The following is a 20978-nucleotide window of genomic DNA, read 5'->3' on the forward strand; positions in this document are numbered from 1 at the left end:
AAACCCAGAAAAAAAAAAAAAAAAAAAAAAAAAAAAAAAAAAAATTCTAAATTTCTTCTGGAAGAATAAATGCACAACTGAAGAAACAAAGGGGAGCCAATAGATATATCACAAAGCTAAATTAGTTAAAACTATGGCTGGCATGCATTTATTCATTCAGCAAGTCTTTTTTTTTTTTTTTTTTTGAGACTGAGTCTCACTGTGTCGCCCACTCTGGAGCGCAGTGGTTTTTGAGGTCTCTGCCTCCTGGGTTGCAACCTCTGCCGCCTGGGTTTAGGCGATTCTTGTGCCTCAGCCTCCCGAGTAGCTGGGACTACAGGCACGCGCCACTACGCCTGGCTGAGTTTTGTATTTTTGTGGTAGAGACGGGATTTCACCATGTTGGCCAGGCTGGTCTCAAAACTCCTAACGTCAAGCAATTCATCTGTCTCGGCCTCCCAAAGCGCTGGGATTATAGGCGTGAACCACAGCACCTGGCCTGCAATTTTATTTTTGAAAACACTGGTTCGAATGAAACAAAATACCTTATCCCACGATTGTCTTTACAAGGTGAATGAATGTGTCTTCTTTGTTTAAGGTCAAGATCCAAAGCTTTGGACAGTGTACTGTACTGTACACAAGCTGACACTCAAAGGAAGATGCGCTTTTGAAGTTCACTTACCAACTTTGAGGAAAGTTTTCAGTTCCAAGGGTCGCAGCACTGGTTGTTTTTCTATACGACCGTAGGTTTCTGCTATGCTCTCTACTTCCACTTTAGGGCATTTAAACAGCTCATAAGTCCCATCTCGGTTCTGGATAAAGCTACGGGTGATTTCCAAGGGCATCTGGACACCAAGATATACCAAAAAAGGGTGAGAGAGAAAACTTTCAAAATAGACCAATACCTGGATGACAACAAATCTTTTATTATTCCTTCTTTCTTGTTAAGTATATTCAAATGAATTACAACTTCCCTGTTTTTCAAGAAAATCCTGTCAACAAATCTGCCTTTTCTCCCTTACGTCATTCATGGCTTTCCTTTTTTCTCTAAAATCTTAAATTTCCACCCCAGCCAAACCATATACCAGTTGAACCTCTAACATCTTCATGGGTACATGACTGTTGCTGGCACAGACCTGCTCTAAAATCAGTTTTATTCCTTCCCCTACTGCTCTGCTAGCAGCATTCTTCTCTTAAATTCCTCTGTTCATACACCTACAGTTCACCTCACATCCTGTATGCTTCACACTGTCCTTGGGATTGAGCCAGGCAGAACTGGAACTGGATGCTGTGGTGACCCAAAGCAAATTACAAACTTCTCAGAGCCTGTTTTCTCATGGGCAAAATGCAGTTAATGCCAGGACATGGCTGGGAGGTCAAATGAGGTGATGGAGGTAAGTAATGCCCAACAGTGAGAAGCTCCATGATTGTTAGCTCTCTTCTCCCACAAGCCTGCACCCTAGGTTGCTTCAGTGTCTCCCTAAATGTCATCCATTCCAGGCTAAAAGCTGCCTCTGTGACATCTGCATTTAAAGGAGTTCCTCAAGTACCTTTAATGCCAATACAGTCCTTTTCTAGGGTTCACATTTTTTTTTTTTTTTAAGAGGCAAGGTCACTGAGGGCGGTGGCTTGTGCCTATAATTCCAGAACTTTGGGAGGCCGAGGTAGGCAGATCACCTGAGGTCGGGAGTTTGAGACCAGCCTGACCAACATGGAGAAACCCCATCTCTACTAAAAATACAAAATTAACCAGGCGTGGTGGCAGATGCCTGTAATCCTAGCTACTCAGGAGGCTGAGGCAGGAGAATCGCTTGAAGCTGGGAGGCAGAGGTTGTGGTGAGCTGAGATCATGTGATTCCACTCCAGCCTGGGCCACAAGAGTGAAAGTCCGTGTCAACAACAACAACAAAAAAAGTAAAGGTCTCACTTGGTTGCCCCTGCTGAAGTACAGTGGTACAATCATGGCTCACTGCAGCCTCCAACTCCCAGGCTCAAGTGATCCTCTTGCTTCAGCTTCCTTAGTGGTTGGGACTATAGGCACACACCACCAGGCCTCACTTTTTCTTTTTTTCTTTTTTTTTGGAAATGAAGTCTAGCTCTGTCACCCAGGCTGGAGTGCAGTGGCACGATCTGGGTTCACTGCAACCTTTGCCTCCCAGGTTCAAGTGATTCTCCTGCCTCAGCCTCCCAAGTAGCTGGGATTACAGGAGCAAGCCACCATGCCTGGCTAATTTTTGTATTTTAGTAGAAACGTGTTTTCACCATGTTGGCCAAGCTGGTCTAAAACTCCTGACCTCAGGTGCTGCGCCCACCTCGACCTCCCAAAGTGCTTGTATTACAGGCATGAGCCACCTCGCCAGGCTCTTTTGCTTGCTTTCTTTTCTTTTTTTTTTTTTAAGAGTAGGGGCCTAGCTGGCCGGGTGCAGTGGCTCACGCCTATAATCCCAGTACTTTGGGAGATCGAGGAGGGTGGATCACCTGAGGTCAGGAGTTTGGTACCAGCCTGGCCAACATGGTGAAACCCTGTCTCTACTAAAAATACAAAAATTAGCCAGGCGTGGTGGTGTGCACCTGTAGTCCCAGCTACTCAGGAGGTTGAGGCATGAGAATTGCTTGATCCTGGGAGGTGGAGGTTACAGTGAGCCAAGATCGTGCTACTGCACTGCAGCCTGGGCAACAGAGCAAGAGACTCTGTCTCCAGAAAAAAAAAATAAAAACATAAAATGTTTAGTGTGGCTGGATGTGGCAGATTACACCTGTAATCACAGTACTTTGGGAGGCCAAGATGGGAGGATTGCTTGAACCCAGGAATTTGAGACCAGCCTGGGCAACATAGCAAGACCCCATCTTAAATTTTTTTTCTTTTTAAATTAGTAGGGTGGGCCTGGTGGCTCATGCCTGTAATCCCAGCACTTTGGGAGGCTGCAGCAGACAGAGTCCAGGAATTTGAGACCAGCCTGGGCAACACGGGGAAACCCCATCTCTACAAAAATAGCTGGGCATGGTGGTGGCATGTGCCTGTAGTCCAAGCTACTCAGGAGGCTGAGATGGGAGGATCACTTGATCCCAAGAGGCAGAGTGAGCTGTGACCGCACCACTGTACTCCAGACTAGGCAACAGAGTAAGACCCTGTCCCAAAAAAAACAAAATACAAACAAAAAAGACCAAAAAAAATTTTTTTTAAAGTGTCATTTCTCAGCCGGGCACAGTGGCTCATGCCTGTAATCCCAGCAGTTTGGGAGGATCATGAAGTCAGGAATTCGAGACCAGCCTGGCCTACATGGTCAAACCCTATCTCTACTAAAAGTACAAAAATTAGGCTTGGCGCAGTGGCTCACGCCTGTAATTCCAGCACTTTGGGAGGCTGAGACAGGCGGATCACGAGGTAGGAGATTGAGACCATCCTGGCTAGCATGGTGAAACCCCGTCTCTACTAAAAATACAAAAAATTAGACAGGCATGGTGGTGGGTACCTGTAGTCCCAGCTACTTGGGAGGCTGAGGCAGGAGAATGGCATGAACCCAGGAGGCGGAGCTTGCAGTGAGCTGAGATCGCACCACTGCACTCCAGCCTGGGCGACAGAGCGAGACTCTGTCTCAAAATAAAATAAAATAAAAATACAAAAATTAGCCGGGTATGGTGGCACGTGCCTGTAATCCCAGCTAGCCAGGGGGAATTGCTTGAACTCGGGAGGCAGAGGTTGCAGTGAGCCAAGATTGTGCCACTGCATTCCAGCCTGGGTGACAAAGCAAGACTCCATCTCAAACATAAAATAAAAAGGGTCATTTCTCTAATGAGAACAAAGCTGTAGTTTGGGGAGGAGGGTTTAATTGTGCTGGTGCCACTGACTTCACAAATATTATATCATCTCAAATTATTTATATACTTTCTAGCTGCCTGCCAGTCAAATCTAGGACTCATCATAAGTATTAGGGGATCATTATTTAATTTATAAGAAAAAATTGTGTTTTTTTATTCCAAAGGCAAAGAAAAAGTATACTGCAATTTAAGATACTTTTTTCAAGCCATAGGGAACACACATTAAAATCAGAATCAGAACTATAAAGCCAGGGATATTTCTGAATAATCTCTTAGCATGAAAGAAAAGAAACTCTGGTGTCTGTAACTCAAGGAACCAGTGCAAATATACTCCCTGTACTTGCCTCCCTCTCTTCCCTTCACAACCCTCCCACTGTTATAGAAATAAACTCTCACCTCTGGGGTATCTAAGATTTGTTTAACTTGCAGGATATTAGTGATATGCCAAGTATATTTGGAAAAGGTTCCCAGTGGCAAGGCATCTTTCCGAACAAAAGCTTCAACGTGAAAAAAGGACAAAATTAGATTACCAAAAAATAACATTTTCTTTTATTGTATTTGTTACCTAGTTTCTAATACAGTACTATTATTTCCTTATAGATTCTCAGCACTTTTAAAAAGAAATTCTAGAGGCAAATATATAAAAGGGTTTGGCAGAAATGTGACAGATCAGTTGATATAGATAATTGATATGCTGATCATTGAAGGCTTTGTGCTCCAGACATATGAGTAGAAGTCCTAACTCTGAATACTCAATGGTGAGTATTCCACACAGATTTTTTCCAAATGTAATTCTCTACGTTCAAGACATCATCCATCACTATACCAAAGGAAAATCCTGTACCTGTGGTGGAGTTGGGAAGCCGTTTTTTTGCACTTCCTATAGATATTCTCTGTTGCAGGGCATCAAAAAAGGACTGAGGAATGTGGAACACCAGTGGTTCTGGTTTGCCTGTGGGAAACAAGAAGAAACAACTCATTTAAAGAAACTCAGAAGCCTTTCTGATGTACAGGGAGAGGTGGAAGAAAAGGAATCAAGGGATGGTAATAACTAAAAATACCACTGAGATTTCTTTATACAGAGGCAAAAAGAAGGCTTTGATTGACCTTTCTGGGCCAAGAACTATCACTAGTCCTACTCTTGATCCCTTGCAAACACAAAACACACAGTGTAGCCTGGGCAACAAAGGAAGACCCGGTGTCTACAAAAAAAAATTTTTTTGAGATGGAGTCTCACTCTGTTGCCCAGGCTGGAGTGCAATGGCATGATCTCGGCTCACTGCAACCTCTGCCTCCCAGGTTCAAGCAATCCTCCTGCCTCAGACTCCTGAGTAGCTGGGACTACAGGCATGTGTCACCACACCTGGCTAATTTTTATATTTTTAGTAGAGATGGGTTTCACCATGTTGGCCAGGCAGGTCTAAACTCCTGGCCTCGTGATTCGCCCACCTCGGCCTCCCAAAGTGCTGGGATTACAGGTGTGAGCCACCGTGCCTGGCCAAAAAAATTTTTTTTAATTAGCCAGGCGTGGTGGCATGCACCTGCTGTCCCAGCTACTTGGGAGGCTGAGGTGGGAAGATCAACTGAGTCGAGGAGGTTAAGGCTGCAGTAAGCCATGGTCATGCTGCTGCACTCCAGCCTGGTCAACAGAGTGAGACCCTCCCTCAAAAAGGAAAAAAAAAGAAAAGAAAAGAAAGGCCAGGCATGGTGACTCACACCTGTAATTCTAGCACTTTGGGAGGCCAAGGTGGGCGAATTACCTGAGATCAGCTTGGCCAACATGGTGAAACCCCATCTCTACTAAAAATACACACACACACAAAAATTAGCTGGGCATGGTGGTGTGTGCCTGTAATTCCAGCTACTTGGCAGGTTGAGGCAGGAGAATCGCTTGAACCCAGGAGGCAGAGGTTGCAGTGAGCCAAGATCACGCCACTGCACTCCAGCCTGGGCAACAGAGCGAGACTCCATTGAAAAAAAAGAAAAAAGAAAATGAAAAAACAAACCAACAGAGTAGACCCTTGTCACTCACCACGTATAACATTTCAAATCTGCAATTTTAAAAAGACCAACACAGCACAGACTTTCCCCCTTAAAGGGTATGCGAAGTAAGATGGGATGAGAACAGCAAGGCTAAGGTGGACTGCCTCCACTTGATTCCCTCTTGCTCGCAATCCCCAGGTTCTTGCTACTTGCATTCATGTCTAAGCAAACTAACGACATGCTCTCTCACCCGATGGTCAGCACCATGAATGCTGAGGGACTACAAGTTAGGACACTGCTTACCCAGCAAGCATCTGTCTTTCTCCCTGAATATAACCTCAAGGCAGGCAAAATACTTGAAAGTGCTTAACAAACCTTTTAAAGAAACTTGCGGCCAGGCACGGTGGCTCACACCTGTAATCCCAGCACTTTGGGAGGACGAGGTGGGTGGATCACCAGGTCAGGAGATTGAGACCATTCTGGCTAACATGGTGAAACCCCATCTCTACTAAAAATACAAAAAATTAGCCAGGCATGGTGGCATGCACCTATAGTCCCAGCTACTTGGGAGGCTGAGGCAGGAGAATCGCTTGAACTCGGGAGGCAGAGGTTGCAGTGAGCCAAGATCACACCACTGCACTCCAGCCTGGGCAACAGAGCAAGACTTCATCTCAAAAAGGAAAAAAAAAAAGAAACTTGCCAGGCATTAGGTCAACAAAAAGAGAGTTAAGGGCTGGGTGCGGTGGCACAAGCCTGTAATCCCAGCACTTTGGGAGGTTGAGGCGGGTGGATCGAGAGGTCAGGAGATCGAGACCATCCTGACTAACACAGTGAAACCCCATCTCTACTAAAAATACAAAAAATTAGCAAAGCGTGGTGGCAGGCGCCTGTAGTCCCAGCTACTTGGGAGGCTGAGGCAGAAGAATGGCGTGAACCTTGGAGGCGGAGCTTGCAGTGAGCCGAGATCGCATCACTGTACTCCAGCCTGGGTGACAGAGCGAGACTCCATCTCAAAAAAAAAAAAAAAGAGAGTTAAGGGGAGGGGGTCTAGTGAGGTCAGAGTCTTCCTTAAAAATTCTTTCCAGCCGGGCGCGGTGGCTCAAGCCTGTAATCCCAGCACTTTGGGAGGCTGAGACGGGCGGATCACAAGGTCAGGAGATCGAGACCATCCTGGCTAACACGGTGAAACCCCGTCTCTACTAAAAAATACAAAAAACTAGCCGGGCGAGGTGGCGGGCGCCTGTGGTCCCAGCTACTCCGGAGGCTGAGGCAGGAGAATGGCGTAAACCCGGGAGGCGGAGCTTGCAGTGAGCTGAGATCCGGCCACTGCACTCCAGCCTGGGCGACAGAGCCAGACTCAGTCTCAAAAAAAAAAAAAAAAAAAAAAAAAAATTCTTTCCAAACCAGGTGCGGTGGCTCACAACTGTAATTCCAACACTTTGGGAGGCCTAGGTGGGCAGATCACTTGAGGTCAGAAGTTCCAGACCAGCCTGGCCAACATGGTGAAACCCTGTTTCTACTAAAAATACAAAAATTAGCCAGGAGTGGTGATGCATGCCTATAATCTCAGCTACTCAGGAGGCTGAAACACGAGAATCTCTTGAGTCTGGGAGGTGGAGGTTGTAGTGAGCCAAGACTGTGCCACTGCACTCCAGCCTGTGTGACAAAGCAAGACTGTCTCAAAAAATAAAAAAGAATTAACTTAAAGAAGACTTCATAAAACATACACACTCATAGTCCAGGAGTGAGCTGATGGAAACTTGGACAAAGGTGGTAGTAATGGAGATGGTGAGACAGAGTAGAGGGTGGTACAGGAATGGGGTGGAAGAATGGGATGGAAGAGGGAATGGGATGGGATGGAAGAGGACGATAAGTGTTTAGCTTATAGTATTATCAATATTCTGTTTTCTGGGCTGGGCACGATGGCTCATGCCTGTAATCCCAGCACTTTGGGAGGCCGAGGCAGGTGGATCACCTGATGTCAGGAGTTCAAGACCAGCCTGGCTGACATGGCGAAACCTCATCTCTACTAAAAATACAAAAAATTGGCCAGGCATGGTGGTGCACACCTGTAATCCCAGCTACTTGGGAGGCTGAGGCAGGAGAATCGCTTGAACCCAGGAGGTGGAGGTAATAGTGAGCCAAGATCACGCCACTGCACTCCAGCCTGGGCGACAAGTGATTCTCCTGCCTCAGCCTCCTGAGTAGCTGGGACTACAGGCCTGTGCCACCATGCCCAGCTAATAGAATACTTTTTTTTTTTTTTTGAGACAGAGTCTCGCTCTGTCGCCCAGGCTGGAGTGCAGTGGCGCGATCTCGGCTCACTGCAAGCTCCGCCTCCCGGGTTCACGCCATTCTCCTGCCTCAGCCTCCCGAGTAGCTGGGACTACAGGCGCCCACAACCGCGCCCGGCTAATTTTTTGTATTTTTAGTAGAGACGGGGTTTCACCGTGGTCTCGATCTCCTGACCTTGTGATCCGCCCGCCTCGGCCTCCCAAAGTGCTGGGATTACAGGCGTGAGCCACCGCGCCCGACCTAGAATACTTTTAAGGCAACAAGCAGAGACCGGTTAGATCTGAAAATGCTGATGTTCCACAAGGCTATTAGAAATCACACCCAAATACAGCCTGTGTTCTCTAATCTTCCTCAGCGTGTTTATGTCTTTTTTTTTTTTTTTTTTTTTTAGATGGAGTCTCGCCCTGTTGCCCAGGCTGGAGTGCAATGGTGCAATCTTGGCTCACTTCAACCTCCGCCTCCCGGGTTCAAGCAATTCTCCCACCTCAGCCTCCCCGGTAGTTGGGACTACAGGCACCCGCTATTGTGCCTGGCTAATTGTTTTCTATTTTTAGTAGAGACGGGGTTTCACCATGTTGGCCAGGCTGGTCTTAAACTCCTGACCTCAAGTGATCCGCCCGCCTCGGCCTCCCAAAGTGCTGGGATTACAAGTGTGAGCCACCACGCCCGGCCAGCATGTTTAGTAATTCTCTATAACTATCTTAGTCTCATGTATTAGATTTTCATTTTTCCTTTTTTCCATACAGGGTCTCGCTTTGTCACCCAGGCTGGAGTGCAGTGGCACTATTTTTTGTAGAGATGGGGTTTGCTATGTTGTGCAGGCTTAGATGTTCATCTTTTTTTCCCCTTGCTTTGATTTTAAGTTTGACAGTTAGAATAGTTTTATAAAGCTTCGGTATCTCCCTCACCAAACACACACACACACGCGCACACACACACACGAACTTGTGCGAGCAATCAGACTATCTGCCTTTGCTTATTATTTGCTATGTTTTTTCTCTTCTGTCTCTAAATTATAATAATTTTGCTGTTCCTGAATTTTAATTATGTGATTGTTCTTTTGTTTCAATTAGATTTCTACTTTCTTGTGGCCCAGTGCTCTCTGGACTGAAGTCCAATTACTTTTCCTATAAGAGTAGAATTACAGCACAATTACCTTAATTTCTCCTACTTTCAGTAAGAGCCCAGTTAGATGAACAGTACTTACCATCAAACTGATAGTGCATGGTCTGATGGATGCGTTCTGTGACACTGGCCAGCCAGTCTTGGAAGGATAAAGTCACTTGTGCCTCATCTAACAGCTGACCACAGGCTAGGAAAAAAAAAAAAACACACACACACACACATACACACTTCTTTAGTAACTTTTCTTACAAAATAAACAGCTAACTGAAGTTTGAAAAAGTTAAGAAGTTTTTTATTTTTATTTTTTTGAGACGGAGTTTCACCCTTGTCGCCTAGGCTGGAGTGCAGTGGCGTGATCTCAGCTCACTGCAGTCTCCGCCTCCTGGGTTCAAGCGATTTTCCTGCCTCAGACTCCTGAGTAGCTGGGATTACAGGCACCCTCCACCACACCTGGCTAATTGTTGTATTTTTAGTAGAGATGGGGTTTCATCATGTTGACCAGGCTGGTTTCCAACTCCTGACGTCAGGTGATCCACCCACCTCGGCCTCCCAAAGTGTAGGGATTACAGACGTGAGCCACCGCGCCCAGCCCCCACCTGTTTTTTATTTGTTGACAAGGCTTTGTCATGTTGCCCAGCTGGCTTCGAACTCCTGGGTTCAAGCAATCCACCTGCCTCAGCCTCCTGAAGTGCTGGGAGAAGTGTTAATAAGTTTGTCCAGAAAAAAAAAAAAAAAACTTGAAGCTGAACTTCAAAGAAAGCCAATAAACTAAATGAAATAAGATATTCTGGGATGTTTTCTTTTTCAGACAGAGTCTCACTCTGTCACTCTGGCTGGGGTGAAGTGGCATGATCTTGGCTCACTGCACCCTCCGCCTCCCGGGTTTAAGCGATTCTCATGCCTCAGCTTCCTAAGGAGCTGGGACTACAGGTGTGTCACCATGCCCAGCCAATTTTGTTTTCTTTTTAATAGAGACAGGGTTTTTGCCATGTTGCCCAGGCTGGTCTCAAACTCTGGCCTCAAGTGATCTGCCCACCTTGGCCTCCCAAAGTGCTGGATTACAGGCATGAGTCACCTGAGGTCAGGAATTCAAGACCAGCCTGGCCAACATGGTGAAACCCCGTCTCTACTAAAAATACAAAAATTAGCTGGGTGTGGTGGCATGCGCCTGTAATCACAGCTACTCTGGAGGCTGAGGTGGGAGAATTACTTGAACCTGGGAGGCGGAGGTTGCAGTGAACTGAGATCGCGCCACAGCACTCCAGCCTGGAAAAGAGTGAGACTCTGTCTCAAAAAAAAAAGAAAATACGAAATGAGAAGCAACACTAAACTGCATATTAAAGAATGGTCCTATATAATGACTGTTTTAGGATGGGCTTGGTTGCTTATGCCTGTAATCCCAGCACTTCGGGAGGCTGAGGCAGGAGGATCACTTGAGCTCACAAGTTTGAGACCAGCCTGGGTAACATGGCGAAAGCTTGTCTCCACCAAAAATACAAAAAATTAACCAGGTGAGGCCGGGTGCAGTGACCCCCGCCTGTAATCCCAGCTCTTTAGGAGGCCAAGGCGGGCAGATCACCAGGTCAGGAGATCGAGACCAGCCTGGCTAATACGGTGAAACTAAAAATACAAAAAATTAGCGAGGTGAGGTGGCGGGCACCTGTGGTCCCAGCTACTCAGGAGGCTGAGGCAGAAGAATGGCGTGAACCCAGGAGGCGGAGCTTACAGTAAGCCGAGATCACGCCACTGTACTCCAGCCTGGGTGACAGAGCAAGACTCCGTCTCAAAAAAAAAAAAAAAAATTTCCCAGGTGTGGTGGTACATGACTGTGGTCCCAACTACCTCTGGGAGGATTGCTTAAGCCCAGGAGGCAGAGGCTGCAGTGAGCCGAGATCACGCCTCTGCACTCCAGACTGGGTGATAGAGTGAGACCCCATCTCAAGTAAAAATAAATAAGTAAAAATAATGGCTGTTTTAGAGATTTATAAATTAGTTCTATTCCTGATGAATATGTATCCATATGCCCTAGACCCTCTCAATGATGAACATATTGTTTCATGCCAAGGTTGAGCACAAATAGATTAAGACTGAGTGATGAACACACTGTGGGTTGCAATGATACCTTCAGACTTAAAACCTAAAACCTTGTATTCAGAAATGTAAAATGAATTAATTCACTTTTTTTTTTTTTTTTTTTGAGACAGAGTCTTGCTCTGTTGCCCAGGCTAGAGTGCAGTGGCACGATCTTGGCTCACTGCAACCTCTGCCTCCCGGGTTCAAGAGATTCTCCTGCCTCAGCCTCCTGAGTAGCTGGGATTACAGGCGCCTGCTACCGTGCCTGGCTAATTTTTGTATTTTTAGCAGAGATGGGGTTTTAACATCTTGGCCAGACTGGTCTTGAACTCCTGACCTTGTGATCCAACCACCTTGGCCTCCCAAAGTGCTGGCATTACAGGCATGAGCCACCATGCCTGGCCAAATTCACTTTTTTTTTGTTTTGCTTTTTTTTTTGAGGCGGAGTCTCGCTCTGTCACCCAGGCTGGAATGCAGTGGTATGATCTCGGCTCACTGCAAGGTCTGCCTCCCGGGTTCACATCATTCTCCTGCCTCAGCCTCCCAAGTAGCTGGGACTACAGGTGCCCGCCACCATGCTCAGCTAAATTTTTCTATTTTTAGTAGACGGGGTTTCACCGTGTTAGCCAGGACGGTCTTGATCTCCTGACCTCGTGATCTGCTTGCCTCAGCCTCCCAAAGTGCTGGGATTACAGGCGTGAGCCACCGCGCCTGGCATTCACTTTTAAATATAAGTGAAAGAGTGAAATCTTGCAGCCCTGGAGTAAATAACTGGAAAATACAGTAACGAGTGATGGAATTTAATGGAGCCAGTTTAGAGTTAGGAGTCAAAAGGCTATGGGAGGCTGGATGCGGTGGCTCATGCCTGTAATCCCAGCACTTTGGGAGGCCAAGGCGGGTGGATCACCTGAGGTCAGGAGTTCGAGACCAGCCTGGCCAACATGGTGAAACCCTGTCTCTACTAAAAATACAAAAAATTAGCCAGGCGTGGTGGTGTGCACCTATAATCCCAGCTACTTGGGAGGTTGAGGCAGGAGAATCACTTGAGCCCAGGAGGCGGAGGTTGCAGTGAGCTGAGATTATGCCACTATACTCCAGCCTGGGTGACAGAGTGAGACAGAGTCTCACAAAAAAAAAAAAAAAAAAATGGCTATGGAACCTAGGACCCCTACCCACTGAGTGACCAGGGTCCATGTCTCAAGTTCCTCTCTTCTAAGATGAAGATATGCATCTGGATGATCTCCAAATTCTTTCTTCTCTTAAAATATCTTTAGTCCAGGCATGGTGGCTCATGCCTATAATCCTACCACTTTGGGAGGCTGAGGTGGGTGGATCTCTTGAGCCCAGGAGTTTGAGACCAGATTGGGCAACATGACGAAACTCCATCTCTACTAAAAATACAAATAAATAACCAAATGTGGTGGCATGTGCCTGTAGTCCCAGCTACTTGGGAGGCTAAGGTGGGAGGATAACTTGAGCCCAGGAGGCTGCAGTGAGCTGTAATTTAGATTGAAGCCATCTTCCTTTTTCCTTGCACCAAAGGAAGTGACAAAAAATTATTAAAAATCAGTCAGGCACAGTGGCTAATGGCTATAATCCCAGCACTTTGGGAGGCCAAGGCAGGCAGATCACTTGAGGCCAGGAGTTTGAGAGCAGCCTGGCCAACATAGTAAAACCCCATCTCTACCAAAAATACAAAAATTAGAAGAGCATAGTGGCAAATGCTTGCAATCCCAGCTACTCGGGAGGCTGAGGCACAAGAATTGCTTGAACCTGAGAGGCGAAGGTTGCAGTGAGCTGAGATCGCGCCATTGCACTCCAGCCTGGGTGACAGAGCAAGACTCAGTCTCAAAAAAATATATGTATATAAATAATTAAAAAATCTATGTGATACTCTTGATCTGCTTACTTTGTGACTTTCCTTAAACACTTATGCCTAGAATGCATAATTTTTCTTTTTCTTTTTTTTTTTGAGGCAGTCTTGCTCTGTCACCCAGGCTAGAGTACAGTAGCATGATCTCGCTCACTGCAACCTTCGCCTCCCAGGTTTAAGCGATTCTCCTGCCTCAGCCTCCCAAGTAGCTGGGATTACAAGCACATGCCACCACACTCGGCTAATTTTTTTATACTTTTTAGTAGAGACAGGGTTTCACCTTGTTGGCCAGGCTGGTTTCAACTCCTGACCTCAAGTATCTGCCCACCTCAGCTTCCCAAAGTGCGGGATCACAGGCGTGAGCCACCGCACCTGGTCATAAGTTCTTAATGAATTACTTAATTAGTACTGTTTTATATTATTCTGTTTTTTCTTTATCTCATCCTGTTACCCGTGCAGTGGTGCAATCATGACTCACAGAAGCCTCAACATCCCAAGCTCAAGCAATCTTCCCACCTCAGCCTCCTAAGTAGCTGGGTCTACAGGCATGTGACACCACACCTGGCTAATTTTTTGTTGTTGTTTTGGTAGAGATGGAGTCTCACTACTCCCACCTTGGCCTCCCAAAGTGCTGGGATTATAGGCGTGAGCCACCACACCCAGTCACATAAAACACCGTTTTCCTTCAATTTTGAATCTCTATACCAATTGCACATGAGTAATAAGCAATAAGATGAACACATCCTGCAAGACACCTGCTGCTAAACATGTCAGAATTTTTTGTTTAAAGACATAATTTAGGCCAGGCGTGGTGGCTCACGCCTGTAATCTCAGTACTTTGTGAGGCTAAGGTGAGCAGATCACTTGGGTTCAGGAGTTTGAGACCAGCCTGGACAATACGGTGAAACCCCGTCTCTACTAAAAATACAAAAATTAGCCAGGCATGGTGGCATGCACCTGTAATTCCAGCTACTTGGGAGGCTGAAACAGGAGAATTGCTTGAGCCCAGAGGCAGAGGTTGCAGGGAGCCGAGATCACATCATTGTACTCCAGCCTGGGCGACAGAGTGAGACTCTGTCTCCAAAAAAAAAAGGAAATAAAAATAAATACATAAATTACTTTTTGAGATAATTGTACATTCACACGTGGTTGTAAGAAATATAAGGCTTGTATACCCTTTATCCAGATTCACCCAAGAGTAGCAGTTTTTAAAACTATAGTACATCACAGTGAGGAAAATTATATGGCTACAACCTAGTGACCTTATTCACATCTCACCAGCTTTATGTACTTGTGTGTGGTATGCATACATATAGTTCCACGTAATTTTAGGGCATGTGTAGACTTGTGTGACCAACACCACAGTCAAGACACAAAACAGTCCGCAACAAGACGCCCTGTGCTACTCTTTTATTGCTGCTGTTACAACCCTCCCAACTCCCTCTTTCCTTTTTTTTGAGACTAAGTCTTGCTCTTATTGCCCAGGCTGAAGTATAATGGTGCAATCTTGGCTCATTGCAACCTCCGCCTCCCGGGTTTAAGTGATTCTCCTGCCTCAGCCTCTTGAGTAGCTGGGATTACAGATGTCTGCCACCACGTACGGCTAATTTTTTCTATTTTTAGTAGAGACAGGGTTTTACCATGTTGGCCAGACTGGTCTCGAACTCCTGACCTAAGGTGATCTGCCTGCCTCAGTTTCTCAAAGTGCTGGGATTACAAGTGTGAGCACTGTGCCCAGCCCCAACCCCCCTTTAAATCGTGGCAACTACTAATCTGTTCTCCAACTCTATGGTTTTAGACATAATTGAGCTTTTTAAAAAAATTATTATTATTATGATTTTTTTGAGATGGAGTCTCGCTCTGTTGCCCAGGCTGGAGTGCAGTGGCCGGATCTCAGCTTAATGCAAGCTCCGCCTCCCGGGTTCATGCCATTCTCCTGCCTCAGCCTCCCGAGTAGCTGGGACTACAGGTGCCCGCCACCTTGCCCGGCTAGGTTTTTGTATTTTTTAGTAGAGATGGGGTTTCACCGTGTTAGCCAGGATGGTCTCGATCTCCTGACCTCGTGATCCGCCCGTCTCGGCCTCCCAAAATGCTGGGATTATGGGCTTGAGCCACCACGCCCGGCCAAAAAAATTATTTTTTAAAATTAAAAAATATTATTTCATCACCCAGGTATTTTAAAAATTTAATTATACATATGTTTTGTTTGTTTGTTTGTTTTTGAGACGGAGTCTCACTCTGTTGCCCAGGCTGGAGTACAGTGGCCGGATCTCAGCTCACTGCAAGCTCCGCCTCCCAGGTTTACTCCATTCTCCTGCCTCAGCCTCCCGAGTAGCTAGGACTACACGTGCCCGCCACCTCGCCCAGCTAGTTTTTTGTATTTTTTAGTAGCGACGGGGTTTCACCGTGTTAGCCAGGATGGTCTCAATTTCCTGACCTTGTGATCCGCCCGTCTCGGCCTCCCAAAGTGCTGGGATTATAGGCTTGAGCCACTGCGCCCGGCTGTTTGTTTTTTTAAGTAGAGACAGGGTTTTGCCACATTGGCCAGGCTGACCTCAAACTGCTGGCCTCAAGTAATCCACCTGGCTTGGCCTCCCAAAGTGCTGGGATTACAGGCATGTGCCACCACACCTAGCCACATCACCCAAATTATCAAGCCTAGTATCCATTAGTTATTTTTCCTGATTCTCTCACCCGCTTCCACCTTTCTTCCCTCCTCCCACGTTTCACCCTCCAATAACCCCCGGTGTGTTGCTCCCCTCTATGTGTCCATGTGTTCTCATCATTTAGTTCCCACTTATAAGTGAGAACATGCTGTATTTGGCTTTCTGTTCCTGCATTAGTTTGCTAAGGATAATGGCCTCCAGCATAATTTAGCTTTGAGCATGATTTTAAACTGGTGGGACAGGAAAGACCTCAGCCTCAGTGCCTCTGTTAGTGTTTATGTTGGGACTCTTTGGGTGACAATGTGCAACATTTCTTTTGATTACACTGCTTCTGGCTTCTTTAGGATGACTTTCCACCATGGTAGCCTATTCTAGGGAGGGGAAACTTACCCTGCCTTTTTAATGAGGAAGCAACCACAGGCTTTTTCAGGCCACTTTTCCTTAGATTACTGCTCACTGCATCTTGAGGCAGTGGTGAACTGTTCATCTGTGCACCTAAACCACAAATCATTACAGGTTTAACAATGTATCTGCTAAATATAAATTGATTTGATGTTAATTTTTAGAGTCTAAAACATATAAACAGTCTTTGCTAATTTCTAGGTTAGCTTCACAGTTTCTAGAAGGAGTTAGCATTAGCCTTTACACATAAAATTTTAGTTTTCTTATGCTCTTTATAGGAAATTGGATAAATAAACAGAAATGAAAGGAAGAAAAACATTCACTTACTGCTCCCACCTGTCATACAATTACGGTGAATTTTCTAGTGAACTGTCTTCCATTTTCTTCTCTGTGAATGTACTGCTGGTTTTGTGATTTTTTTTTTTTTTTTTTTTTTTTTTTGAGATAAGAGTCTTGCTCTGTCGCCCAGACTGGAGTGCAGTGGCATGATCTCGGCTCACTGCAAGCTCTGCCTCCTAGGTTCATGCCATTCTCCTGTCTCAGCCTCCTGAGTAGCTGGGACCACAGGCACCCGCCACCATGCCCGGCTAACTTTTTGTATATTTTTTTTTTTTCTTTGAGACAAAGTCTGGCTGTGTCGCCCAGGCTGGAGTGCAGTGGCGCGATCTCAGCTCACTGCAACCTCCACCTCCCGGGTTCATACCATTCTCCTGCCTCAGCCTCCTGAGTAGCTGGGACTACAGGCGCCCGCCACCATGCCCGGCTAATTTTTTGTATTTTTAGTAGAGACAGGGTTTCACCGTGTTAGCCAGGACGGTCTCGGTCTCCTGACCTCGTGATCCACCCGCCTCGGCCTCCCAAAGTGCTGGGATTACAGGCGTGAGCCACTGTGCCCCGCCGAAATTCAGGTTTAACTGAGTATTCTATACTTTATCTGGCTACCCAAGTGATCTGAGCATTTTCTTTATTACAATTTATTTTTTATTTTTATTTTTTAGAGATGAGGTCTTGCTATGTTGCCCAGGCTGGAATGCAGTGGCTATTCGCAGGTCCAATCACAGTGGGCTAGAGCCTTGAGCTCCTGGGCTCAAGGGATCCTCCTGCCTCAGTTTCCTTAGTAGCTGGGACTACAGGCATGCCCCACTGCACCCAGACTATACTCATTTTTATGCCTGCCTGATATTCCATGGTAAAGTGGCTTTACCATGGTTCATTTAACTATCCCCAGTGGTTAACCCTTAGTTGTTTCTAATTTTTTAATACTCTAAATAATCATAAAATCAGTATCTCCAGACAAAATGTTTTTCCTATACCAATAATTATTTCCTTAAAAAAGATTATTTAGAAGTGGGGCCGGGCATGGTGGCTCACACCTGTAATCCCAGCACTTTGGGAGGCCAAGACAGGTGGATCACCTGAAGTCAGGAGTTCGAGACCAGTCTGGCCAACATAATGAAACCTCATCTCTAAAAATACAAAAATTAGCTGGGCATGGTAGCAAGCACCTGTAATCCCAGCTACTTAGGAGACTGAGGCAGGAGAATCACTTGAACCCAGGAGGTGGAGGTTGCAGTGAGCTGAGATTGTGCCATCACACTCCAGCCTGGGTGACAAGAGCCAAACTCCATCTCAAAAAAAAAAAAAAAACAGCCAAGCATGGTGGCACACGCCTGTAATCCCACCTACTTGGGAGGCTAAGGCAGGAGAATTGCTTGAACCCAGGAGGCGGAGGATGCAGTGAGCCGAGATCACATCATTGCACGATCCAGAGCAAGACTCCGTTTCCAAAAAAAAGGGCAAAGACTAATAAGTAAACATTTAACAACAATTTCTGCTCTATATTCCTGCCAGAACTGCCTCTCTAAAATGCACAAATGACCATGTCACTTTGTTTCTCCATCTTTCTTCAACTTCCCAGCGCCAAAAAATATGCATGACCACCTGATCCATCCCTAGCAATATTCCCTATAGGTAGGACCATTTTAAGGATCTTAACAGACAAGCTATATACCAATGATTATAGCAATGTGCACTACACTAGCCATGCCAGAGAGCCTGGATTTTACTTTTGCCTGTGGTCTTATCATTTTAAAAAACTTTGCCAGCTGGGCATGGTGGCTCACATTGTAATTCCAACACTTTGGGAGGCTAGGGCAGGAGGATCACTTAAGGTCAGGAGTTTGAGACCAGCCTGGTCAACCAGTGAAACCCTGTCTCTACAAAAAACAAACCAAAAACTTAGCCGGGCATGGTATCTTGTGCCTGTAGTTCCAGCTACTTGGGAGGCTGAGGCAGGAGGATCTCTTGAGCCTAGGAGGTCCAGGCTGCAGTGAGCATGCCCCTGCACTCCAGCTTGGGCAACAGAGTGAGAACTCATCTCCTAAAAAACAAACAGCCCAGATGCAGTGGTTCACGCCTGTAATCCCAGCACTTTGGGAGGCCGAGGTGGACAGATCACAAGGTCAGGAGATCGAGACCATCCTGGCTAACACGGTGAAACCCCATCTCTACTAAAAATACAAAAAATTAGCTGGGCATGGTAGCAGGCCCCTATAGTCCCAGCTACTCGGAAGGCTGAGGCAGGAGAATAGCGTGAACCCAGGAGGCGGAGCTTGCAGTGAGCCGAGATGCGCCACTGCACTACAGCCTGGGCAACAGAGTGAGACTATGTCTCAAAAGAAAAAAACAAACAAACAAAAAAACACATGAAACTTTGCAAATTTAGTAGCAAAAGGTATCTTGTTTTAATTTTGCATTTCTAAAATGTTTGCACTTTTCTGTTTACTAGTAAGTTTGGAGTTTGGTCCACAGGTAGGGACCAAGTAATATTTTCATTTTGTTTAGACTCTAGGTCTCTTGATGCTTACCTACTAGGATACTTCACCATTTTCATATTGATTTATCAGAGTCCTTAACTGACACTAGTATTAAGCATTTGAATTTAAAAATGTGGCCTGGCCGGGCATGGTGGCTCACGCCTATAATCCCAGCACTTTGGGAGGCCAATGCAGGTGGATCACCTGAGGTCAGGAGTTCAAGACCAGCCTGGCCAACAGGGTGAAACCCCGTCTCTACTAAAAATACAAAAATTAGCCGGGCGCCTGTAATCCCAGCTACTCGAGAGGCTGAGGCAGGAGAATTGCTTGAACCTGGGCAGTGGAGGTTGCAGTGAGCCGAGATCACATCAGTGCACTCCAGCCTTGGCAACAGAGCGAGACTCCATCTCTCAATAAATAAATAAATAAATAAGGCTGGGTGCAGTGGCTCACACCTGTAATCCCAGCACTTTGGGAAGCCAAAGCGGATGGATCACCTGAGGTCAGGAGTTCGAGACCAGCCTGACTAATATGGTGAAACCCCATCTCTACTAAAAATACAAAAATTAACTGGGTATGCACCTGTAGTCCCAGCTACTCAGGAGGCTGATATGCGAATTGCTTGAACCCGGGAGGCAGAGGTTGCAGTGAGCCGAGATCGCACCACTGCATTCCAGCCTGGGCGACAGAGCAAGACTCTGTCTCAAAAAAAAAAAAAAGATAAAAAGGAAAAAATGTGTGTGTGGGTGTGTATATGTGTGTGTTTCTCCATATACTGAAAATGAGGACAATAAACTATATTTCTAAATTAGTATGGGGAATATAACCACTGTCACAAATTTTTTTTTTTTTTTTTGAGACGGAGTCTCGCTCTGTCGCCCAGGCTGGAGTGCAGTGGTGCAATCTCCGCTCACTGCAAGCTCCACTGCCTCCCGGGTTAACGCCATTCTCCTGCCTCAGCCTCCCTAGAAGCTGGGACTACAGGCACCCACCACCACGCCCGGCTAATTTTTTTTTGTATTTTCAGTAGAGACGGGGTTTCACCGTGTTCACCAGGATGGTCTCGATCTCCTGACCTCATGATCCGCCCACCTCGGCCTCCCAAAGTGCTGGGATTACAGGCGTGAGCCACCGTGCCCGGCCTGTCACAAAAATTTTTTAAACACTCTATGGATGAAAACTTCATAATACTATCCTAAGGCAGATTAAGGTATAAGATTAATCTGTTTAAGGGATGTACACACATATACAGTAAAAGCAGAATTTGGTTGGATCTTATTTTTGGCTAAGGGATCAAACTTTCAGCTTAACTAGAAAAAGAATCATCAATGGAGAGTAAAACGTTTCTTAGGAAAAAATCCATAAGAACAAAAACATATTTCTTGGCCAGGTGTGGTAGCTCACACCTATAATTCCAGCACTCTGGGAGGCCAAGATGGGAGAATCGCTTAAGGCCTGGAGTTTGAGGCCAGCCTGGGCAGCATGGTAAGACCCCTGTCTCTTTAATAAAAATAAAATAAAATATAATATTTTCTTATAATTGTTGAGGTTCAGTAAAAGACATAAAACATAGTAAAACAATCTCTAAAGATGATACCACCAAACCAACCAACCAGACTCTTACCAGATACTTCATCCTTTCTCCTCTTCTTTGACTTAGAGGCAGTAGACTCACAAGCTGATACTGTTGATTCTGAATGGCAACCTAACTGGGGTACAATAATCTCTTTAAGACCTAAAAAATAGAAGATTTCTGAATTGTTAATCCTATCCAAGGGTAAGTATGAGTATGGGCCTCTATCTAGCAAAAAGTTAATTTCTTTTTAAAAATCCCCCAAACGAATTATCCCAGTGTGGGCAACATAGGCAGACCCCATCTCTACAAAAAATAAAAAATTAGCACATCTGTGGTCCCAGTTACTTGAGAGGCTGAAGTGGGAGGATCAC

General features: G+C 45.8%; 1 protein-coding gene across 12 annotated transcripts in view; it reads right to left on the minus strand.

The window, feature by feature from the left end:
* Positions 1 to 20978, minus strand: part of C13H2orf42 (chromosome 13 C2orf42 homolog) — a 44095-nt gene that overhangs the window by 10752 nt on the left and 12365 nt on the right. For all 12 annotated transcript variants that reach the window (XR_003115388.1, XR_003115389.1, XR_003115390.1 and 9 more), the window contains 6 exons: positions 20656 to 20766; positions 16204 to 16308; positions 9284 to 9388; positions 4643 to 4750; positions 4195 to 4295; positions 662 to 824 (listed from right to left, as the gene is read on the minus strand). Coding sequence is in view for 9 of the 12 variants with exons in the window: in XM_025354991.1 (XP_025210776.1) it covers positions 662 to 824; positions 4195 to 4295; positions 4643 to 4750; positions 9284 to 9388; positions 16204 to 16308; positions 20656 to 20766 (693 nt within the window). In the remaining 3 variants the exon portion in view is untranslated. The remainder of the gene's footprint in view (positions 1 to 661; positions 825 to 4194; positions 4296 to 4642; positions 4751 to 9283; positions 9389 to 16203; positions 16309 to 20655; positions 20767 to 20978) is intronic.

Source organism: Theropithecus gelada, chromosome 13 (assembly GCF_003255815.1).
Source record: "Theropithecus gelada isolate Dixy chromosome 13, Tgel_1.0, whole genome shotgun sequence".
NCBI classification, from domain to species: domain Eukaryota; kingdom Metazoa; phylum Chordata; class Mammalia; order Primates; family Cercopithecidae; genus Theropithecus; species Theropithecus gelada.